At 36.4% G+C, this 10,179-nt stretch overlaps 1 protein-coding gene across 1 annotated transcript; it reads left to right on the top strand.

Annotated features, from left to right (window-relative positions):
* The first annotated feature begins 9,001 nt into the window (after positions 1 to 9,001).
* On the top strand, positions 9,002 to 9,633 carry LOC116248631 (uncharacterized). Its single transcript, XM_031621536.2, has one exon. The coding sequence runs from the start codon at positions 9,022 to 9,024 to the stop codon at positions 9,541 to 9,543; it is 522 nt and encodes a 173-aa protein (XP_031477396.1). The 5' UTR covers positions 9,002 to 9,021; the 3' UTR covers positions 9,544 to 9,633.
* Positions 9,634 to 10,179: the final 546 nt, after the last annotated feature.

Below are 10,179 nucleotides of genomic sequence, written 5' to 3' on the forward strand. Positions count from 1 at the left end.
CCACTAAAGCTTTTCGCTTAGGATAACAAGAAAACATCTCTGCTCACAAACTTGAGATTATCCGAAGTACTTTGACGTTTGTATCAATGCTGCCATCGAACTTTCTCAATAACTTCTTACCAGAACTTGATCAGATCGTAAATTGTTCTATTACTTGTTGTTGCAAATGAGAGTGAGATCCAGGGTACAGGGCTTTGCTCTTTTCAATTGTACTTGATCAACTCTGACATGGTTTTGTGCTTATAAATGGATTTGCACAAAACCATGATAAACTAAAAACTAGCTGGTAATTAAACATCTCCAACAAACTGAGCTCAATGGTTATATTATGGATGATCACAGTAAAATGGTAGATCTCTTCTGTGTCCAAACAAAAAATCCATGTCCTGTAACCGCTTTCTCGGATCCCGAAGCAGATCTGAATATCTCTAATAGCTTAGAAGTGGGACCAACAGCCAACCCATGTGTGCTAATGGCGCCAATGCTTCATATCTTTTGAAAGCAAGGGGATTTTGTGAGCCATACTTTGGTTGTTATGTGGAAGTTGTACCTAACATTGTACAAATTCATTATAAGTTTGCCACATTGCTAAACGTTATGAAGTTGACAGCAAGATATCGCGTTTTGGGTAACGAAGAATCAAGTTAGGTGATTGGAAAGGAGCTCTTGCTTTCAGTTTAAGCACGCTGGGTCACAAAGGCATAAAGTCCCATCTTGATGAGCATTTGAGCATGTGTAAGTTGCATTCACGGGGCACTTCACAATGTGATTGTGAACACTCCCTCAACCAAACCAATATATATATATATATATATATATATATATATATATATAGAGAGAGAGAGAAAGAGAGAGCCGATAAAATGAAAGTGTATAAACAAACCACAAAAACAAAATAGAAAGGCAGCACAATAAAACAAAATAAAATGAGTGAAGAAAGAGTGGAGAGACGGACTCGCAGAGTCAACCAAACGAAGGACAGCGCAATAGCCGAATAGCAAAGTGGACATCCCCTTGCACAAGGCATGCTACAGAATCTGACAATAAGGAGGTCTCCAGAAGACCCTGTTGTTGCACTTCTCTCAAATGCGCCATCAACAAGATATAAGACACAACCTACAGACATGACTCCAGGAAAAGGACAAGTGAAAAGAAGGACAAAAGAGAAAGAAAAAAAAAGCGAAAATGTTACTAATAAAGAAAGGACATGCAGAGGCAAGAATACTATAAAAGAACGGACATGAAGTAAAAAGATGAACAAGATGATTTCTCCATCTAAGCCTAAAATCTTTCTACCATCTCTCTCTCTATCTAACAGTATATTGGGAGAAGCCAAAGGATTTCTCCATCTAAGATCTAAATGTTATATATATATATATATATATATATATATATATATATATATATAGAGAGAGAGAGAGAGAGAGAAAAAAAAAAGAAAAAAGAAAGCATGAAATCTTCTTACCATCTCTCTCTCAAGCAGTACGTTGTGAGGTTGTGAGAAGCCAGAGGATTTCCCCATCTAAGATATAAATATTATATTTATACATACACACACTACTCAGGGCAGGAAAAAGCCAAACCACCAAAACTCATATTCTTATTTAATATAAAATTTGTTTTAATTCAGCTCACTTTCATGAAAATTATTGATTTTTTACTATTAAAATTTTAGTTTTCTAGGACCCATTTTTTTATTATTAAATTACACATTTAAAACCCAACAAAATGATTGACTTAGTGTATGTTTCCTATCAAGTCACTTTTAAGATTGATTAATCTATAAGGTTTGATTATGCACAAATATACATCGATAATTTATTTTAAGGAACTGGGTTTTGTCTCTGACGGCTGATCCGCATACATTAATCCGGTATGTATCTCTGCATGTAACCAGTCGACTTGTTGAACGAGTTAAATATTTTAAAGTTTTCTAGGAAAATTTGATTATAAGTAGGGATGTGAACGTATACAGCTTATAATAGGATTTACCTTTACCATGCGGTTCATATATTTGGATTTAAGTACAGGTTCGAATAAAAATAAATAAAGTCTAACATTCAAGTTCATATGTGAATCCAAATCTGAACCAAACTTTTAAATACACAATGAAATCCTAACTATATTATTATATGTTAAGAGCCAACTTCGAAAATGCATGGATATTAGATATATCATATTTAGTTAAAAACTAAATCTGGATTTAAATCCAAATCCAAATCTGATTAGATATTTATTTTAGAACTAAATCTATGAGTGGTTGTCTTTTCTTAAATTTGAACCTGAACCAATTTCTTAATTGGATGTTAATTGTTTTTCGTATCTGATTTTTCTAAAACAGTTTGATAGGAAACTTTATCTTAATCTTACCCGTTGACATCAATAGTTATATGGATCTCTTCTCATGCTTGGAACCGTAAAGATCAGCAGAAGATAATATTTTATCGATATGTAGGATCAATTTTTGAAGCCAAAACCATTTCGACTACTGATTTTATAAATCTCATAAAATTTGCTTGCGCATGGAGAAATCGTCATTTATTGTGAATTTGCAATGCTTTAATGTTGAGATCTCATCCATGTAGTGGTGAACATGAGCCAAGCCGAGTCGAGCCCGAGTTCAGTTAGCTTGAGCTCGACTTGCTCAACTAATAAAACCTCGAGCTCAACTTGGCTTGAGCTCGAGAATAGATTGACGGAAGCAACTTGAGCTTGACTCATCAGTTACATGTTGAGCTCGACTCAATAAGGCTCGACAAACTTGTTTGAATAAAATTGATATTCATTCTTACATGTTGAGCTCGAGCTGGACTTGATTAAGGCTCTACAAACTCGTAAACTTGTTTGAGTATAGTGACTTGATTAAGGTTTGACAAACTCGATTAAAGCTCAAGTTCGACTCAGCAGTTACGTATTGAGCTCGAACTCAACTCGATTATTTGAACGGGTGGACTCATGAACTCGAGCTCAATTCTTTGTTCACCCCTATATCCTTGGGGCGGATTTTGAAGGAAAATTTAGAAGATATTAAAAAAGGGTATGATTGGTTTGATCAATGCCAACTCTTCCTATAGGCTATAGGTGATGTTTTTCAACTCTGCTAGTAAGATTCTGTAAGAGTTTAAAAGTAAGTTATCTCATTTAGTTTGGCATATAAACTCACCTTGCAACTAAACATGACTTTTTTGTTTATTTATATGCTTTTAGATATGAACAATAAATACTTGAACTTAGTTTCGTTACAACAAACGATGGAAGATGATTGTCAATATATATATATATATAGGATAATAACTAATAAAAATAAAAATTTTCATCTTAAATTTTTCATTTCAATCATCCATGGGTGCGCTAGAGGTGGAGGTGGGTTCGAGTCATCCAGTAGTTCCGCAGCTCTAAACGGAGATCGCACCAAGTTTTTCGGACCTGACTCGAGCTCGAGTTGACCCCCAACTTAGTTCGCACAAGTTTTTCGGACCTAACTCAAGCTCGAGTTGAGACCCAGCTTGGCTAATACGTACCACGCCAGGTTTGACCTGGCTGGGCCCAGTCCAAACCCGGCCACTGATAACTTAATTTTGAATTTAATATGGGACGAGGCCTCCTTGTCCAGCTCGTGTGCATTCTTCTTTGTTCTTTCGTTCGGTGTCTTAGTCCAGACGTTCAAGTTGACCAGCTCCGCACAGGCAAAGACGTAGTTGACCCAGACTTGATCGAGACCCTCCCGGCAAGGGGACCGCAGCGGCATGGGTCAGCACTGGCGCGTTTGCGGCCCGCGTTTGGACTGAGTTGGTTCGGCTGTCCATTTCAACGCACCCACCTTGAAGCTGCCCAGACGTTGAACCGGCCGGAGCTTGTAGGCGCAAGTACGAACAGTGGGCTCGGGCTGGAGTCAGTCAACAGTTGATGAGGGCGACATCGAAAGTCTTGGGCGCGGACCCACCTTTGTATTTAACTAGCAACCTCTAGATGACGTATAATTATGTATGATTGCGTGAGTTGAAGGCGATGTCCCTTGCATCTGCCTCTTTATGTTACCAGACTTTACCTTTTCAAAGTCAGGCCGATTCAAACCAATATATATATATACATGTTCTCTTTCTCTCTCTCTCTCTCTCTCTCTATATATATATATATATATATATATATATATATTAATATATATATATATATAAGTTTATTTTAAATTTTTCTAATTTAAAAATAAAATTAATTCAATGTTTTAAATTCTTTTAAATTCAAGAAAAAACAAAAATGATGAGGATGCATGTTGGCCAATATAATGTTATATTGGTGCTAAACCCATATGATGTTGATACGATATTAACAATATTGTTGTATTTACAAAAGGGGCCCGGCATGGCCTTGACTCCAAAAAAAAATTATATGAAAATTTTCAAAAAATCATTTATTTTATATAAAAATTTTGAAAAATAGTATTTAGGCCTTTTTTGACAAAATTTAGAAATTTTAGTTTGACCCTTAGTCTCAAAAAAAATTGAAAATTTTACATTTCCTTAAAGCAGTAATTTAGAATTTCTCCAAAATGATGACTTAGCATGTGCCCTGATTTAGCAATTGTCAACATAAGTATGGCGTGTAACAAATAATTCAACAAAGTGAACCACGCTTTTTTAGAATTAAATCAAAGAGTGGGCACCAAAACTGAAAGTTTATCAAGAAAACTAAGTCAATGCCACCTTTTGAAATTATAAACAAGATGGTGCAATGATTTCTTGCATTTTTTTATTTTATATGGAAAAAAGATTTTGTTTTTTAATTAATTCTGCCTTATAGTTATGGCACTTCCATTTAATTTGTTTATTTTAAAGTAATACCATTATGAACGCGTTGCCTTTTTTGAAACATTGCTTAAAAAGTAGTGAATTGTACTCACATTTAATGTTTTAAAAACATTTAAAGAGGCATTTCAATCCAATAATATCACGGTGGAATAATAATCTAATAATATCACATAGCAAACTATTTCACCTTTGATAACATAAGTCACTTTTTTTTGGCATCCAAGACATTTTGAGGTGATGATTTTATGTAGAAAATATTGAAACATAATCGATATGTTCACACCTTTTTTGTTTTTTCCTTGAAAATGATATCCATCACAAAGAAAAAAGCCGTGAAGAAAAATCATCACCATCATCAATCGATCCATGTCAATCGTTTTAATTGCACGGACTTGAGCTCAACCTGGTGGTCCGAACCAATTTGAAATTTCTAAATGCTTCTGATCGGAGCAGATTTGACTTAGACCCAAATTCGAACCAATTTGAAATTTCTAAATGCTTCTGGTCGGAGCGGTGAAAGGCTCACTGTTTCACTTTAAGCAAGTTTATATATATATATATAAACTTTAGGAGATCATTCTCCTTTCTTATCTTTATCGTGATATACTAATTTTTCAAGCCAATACATTGCGAGATTTCTTTATTCACAAGCATTCTTTATACAGTCGTTTTCTCGAACTACCTTTGCGCTCCGTTCAGTGGTTTGAAGGCTTGCGACAATCAAGTTCTTGCCGCGCCGCCCGGACCAAAATTGTCAGCCTATGACAGGCCGCCTATCAACCCCCAACTCATCGAGAGCTAATAAAAAATCAGTCAACCTCCTTGACAACTTTAGTAATGTAAAATAAAACACTTTTTTATTAAAATATTTTGCCAGTCGCATTTCTAAGAAATTTTCCACTCTAAAAATCATTTGATTAAACAGTTCTGAGACCAGAACTTCAGATATCCATTATCAAATCCACACCGCCCACCGCCATTTTATTGCTTTTGAGTTTTTTTTTCACAGACTTTACCATCAACACATCGACGCCGTTCCATATGAATATGATATGGATCCACATCAACCCCACCTGGATCCATATCAGCCAGCCCCTTTCTTTAGCCCAAAAGAAAGCTCACAGAGACCAAACTCTGACTCACAATTCAATAAAACCAAACACTGGAATCCACTTAGATCTACTCGGAGTCGGTGCTTTAGAAATATATTTTAATTATTTTATATGAATAGAAAAAGGCAGTCACGGTACATCAAAAAGCTGAAAAGTTCAAAAGGCGCATCTCTCAGCACATGGAGGCACTGAGCAAACACGCGACGTAATAAAAGAAAGGAGAGAAAGCTGCGAATGATGGGGCGCTCAAAGTGTGTGCTTCCCAGCTTTGGTAGGAATTGACAGAGGCAAACTTGTCCAGGTAACGTACACTCAAACAATAACGTGACTGCTTCAGGCTTTAACAAAATATTAGGAGAAAAAAAAAAGAAAAGACATGGTCCACGCGTTAACACCAAGATCATGTCATCAAATTAATATTTGCTAAATTAATCATTTCGTATCCAATGGAAACATTCAACCTACCACTGCTTTTAGATGTTCAGATATATTTTATATATATATCTCCTGTGGGCAGGTGCCCACACCAATAAATACCTTTGAATATTTTTTTATTGATATTTTCTAGTGTCCCATTCTATATTTTTTATTTCTTCCTTGTACTAAGTCCAATTTCGGTTAGTTTGTCGGAACCTAACTCTGCCAATGAACCGAAGGCTCAAACTTATAAACCAATAAGCTCGAAAAAGAAAAGATAATAGAAATTTAATGAACATAATTGGATTTTGTGACCTCTCCGTTGCTCATAAATTGAAAACAATCTAAAACTCTTATTCAAATCTTTATGGTATATATATATATAGTTTGAACCTGTATATTTTTGTCTTGGACAACCTATAAGAGCCATGCAATCTTTTGATTGGACGGTCAGATGCTTTATATACATATTTTTCGCCACTTCTTTTCTCAAGGTCGGCAGGAGTGAACAAGAGCCGAGTAGTCAGTTAGCTGGAACTCGACTCGGCTCGTCTAATAAATTCTCAAGCTCGACTCAGCTCGAGAATAGCTTGACAGAAGCAACTCAAACTCAATTCGGCAGTTACGTGTTGATCTTGAGCTCGACTCGATTAAGGTTTGACAAATTCGTTTGAATAGAATTGATACTCATGGTTAGGTGTTGAGCTTGAGGTCGGCCCAATTAAGACTTGACAAACTCGTAAACTCATTTGAATATATCGAGGTTGCTCGAGTTCAGTTTGACAGTTACGTGTTGAACTTAAACTCAACTCGATTATTTAAACGAGTAGACTCGTGAACTCGAGCTCGACTCGTTAGGCAAATAACTTGGCTCGAACTCGTTCACAAGCCGAGTCGAGCACCGACCTGCCTCCCAATCGTGTCCCGCTACCACGTGCTGCCGCTCAGCAGCTTCCGGTGATGGGATGTTAGTCCCCTTTCTCTATCTGAGTCGATATACAGTGGGAGGGTTTGACAGTCATCGATTGCTCCACTATATCAACTCTGGGGGGACTTTTTGTACCATGTTTTGGTCAGTATAAAAATGACTCCAACTTCAAAACACTCAATGTTTTCCGTAGTAGTTAAACTTATTCATGCCTTGCTTCTTCATTGCGCAAGGTAACGAACTTCTCTAAGGTCACATCCACAATGACCAAACATGCAAACGTCTCCACGAAATAATAAAAGCTTACAAAGTTAGAACAATGTATCAAAGAAAATATCAGACAAAATTAAACGTTTTTAAACCAATTAAAAAAAAATTGAACTTGGAAGAAATATTGTGGTATTATCAATATGATCATATCTTATGAAAAAACTCTCTATATTAAATTTCAAAATGCAAAATTTTGAATTTTTTTTTTCTTAACTTCCTATTAACTTTCGCATTTATTGGCAGTCAAACCATGAATTAACTTAAAATTAAAGTTATGAAGCTACTGATAAGTGATAATACCATTAAGGCATTACTATGAGAAACCGATCTTCCATTTAGAAGTCTGCCCATCTCCTCTCGTTTCAACAGTTTGTTAACTCATTTTCAGTAACATATTAAACAAAAAAAAATGAAAATGCTCATATTATCAAAAAATATTAAGACGTGAACGTAAAGAAAGTAAATAAATTTTCGATCAACTATATTAAAAAATACAAAAAAAGAAATAATTAAATAATTTCTCCGATCCTTCTAAATTAGAGGAAGTTTCCAACTACTGGTTCAACGTCGGACGGCTCCAGTACTTTGACCCTGTTCGGCGTTCGCAGAGCACAATAGCGACATGAAAATTTTTCATTTATGACCCCAGTTTTAGCAATAACTCTAATAAAACCCTCATATCTGTAATTTTCTGCATACACTCTAACTTACAAATGCCAATCTAAAGCTTCAAACAACGGGGCAGATTAAATATTATGGCTCCTAACAAAGAATAATGTGTTATAAGCCGTAAATGATCAAAATGCTTCAATTAATTAGATGGAAAGACCTCCACTTATAAAGGTGAAAGTGAAATTTGGAAACTTTTTATCATGTAAAATTACCAAAATACCCTTCTAACAAACCTAGAAGCATGTTAACAACATGCAAAGTGTCTTAAATTAAGCCATAACATGTCTAAAACGCCAATATTTAAAAGTATTTTTGGCTTTGATAAAAAAAAAGTTATAAACTTCGGGGATGTGAATGGGTTAGGTTCATGTCGGACACCGGGGTTCCTCAGGTCTTACTTACATAATTCGGTTCTAACTTATTATAATTTAGATTTAAATATGATTTTTGGAGATCCTGTCTGGTTAATTGAATAAAACTTAACTTTTACCAGTGAGTTGTGTGCTCCTTAAGTAGCCTTAAGTATACCCAAAGTGGCAGGACAAATGCGGACCCTTATTTGATAATTATAAGCAAAAGGAAACCTTATGTGAGAAAAATAAAAAAGCGAAGCTTCTTAATAGAATTAAAATAAAGATAGGTGGCCAGGTGAAAACTTTCGATTTATTATATTATCTCCTTTTATTCTCTCCAAACGCGTATCTCCTACTTTGTCAAACTATTCACATAACAGCTGGACTTTTCCTTTCTCCCCTCTATTTAAGGCACCTCCAAACAAGCCCCCCTCCCATTCAGACCACAACCACCGAGCACCTCCATGGGGAACTACATCTCCTGCGCCCTCATCCACAGCACCCCCCACCGGAATTCCGCCGTGAAAGTCATCTCCAGCAGCAACGGCGACGTCCAGCAGATCGACGGCCCGGTCAATGCGGCGGAGCTGATGCTGGAATGCCCCAACCACTTTGTCGTTCACTCGCAGTCCCTCCACATCGGGCGGCGCTTCTCGCCGTTGGCGGCCGACGAGGACCTCGAGATGGGCAACGTCTACGTCCTCTTCCCGATGTCGCGCGTCAACTCCGTCGTCACTCCGGCCGACATGGCCGGGCTGGTCATGAGGGCCAACAGCGAGCTGAAGAAGTCCGGCGGCGCGAGCGCGAGGATCTTGCCGGAGGTGAGCGGCCCGAGTCCAGGCCAGGCGGAGACTCTGCCTAGGCTTAGTTTAGAGGGACTGGAAGAAGATGCTTCGTTTCACCAGCTCAAGAGGACGTTGACTGTATGTAGGTCCAGAAAGCCCATGTTAGAAACGATAACAGAAGAAAGCGTTTGTTCCACATAGCAAAATATGTGATTGAAATATATAGAAGCGCAATTTTTATAGCTCCTTCTATTGTTACACTTTAGATGAAGAAACCGTAGTTTGCAGATCGTCCATAGCATAACTTCTTCCTCTTTGCAGTCGTAGATTCTCTCTCTCTCTCTCTCTCTATATATATATATATATATATATAAGCACAATTTTTATCTCATATTGTTAGAAATGTTGAAATGAAGGAGATACTAACTTGTTGGTTATACATACCCCAAAAACTTTGATGTTGTCATGTACATATAGAAGAACAATGTTGTCATCTCTCTCTCTCTCTCTTTCATTCTCTCTCTTCTTGGGGGCAATATACAAAGCACAACAATTTTTAGCCATTGTTGTTAGAAATTTTGAAATATATATATATATATATATATATATATATATATATATATATATATATATATATATATATATATATATATATAAGCACAATTTTTATCTCATATTGTTAGAAATGTTGAAATGAAGGAGATACTAACTTGTTGGTTATACATACCCCAAAAACTTTGATGTTGTCATGTACATATAGATGAACAATGTTGTCATCTCTCTCTCTCTCTCTTTCATTCTCTCTCTTCTTGGGGGCAATATACAAAGCACAACAAT

This window comes from Nymphaea colorata, chromosome 2 (genome assembly GCF_008831285.2).
Source record: "Nymphaea colorata isolate Beijing-Zhang1983 chromosome 2, ASM883128v2, whole genome shotgun sequence".
Taxonomy (NCBI): domain Eukaryota; kingdom Viridiplantae; phylum Streptophyta; class Magnoliopsida; order Nymphaeales; family Nymphaeaceae; genus Nymphaea; species Nymphaea colorata.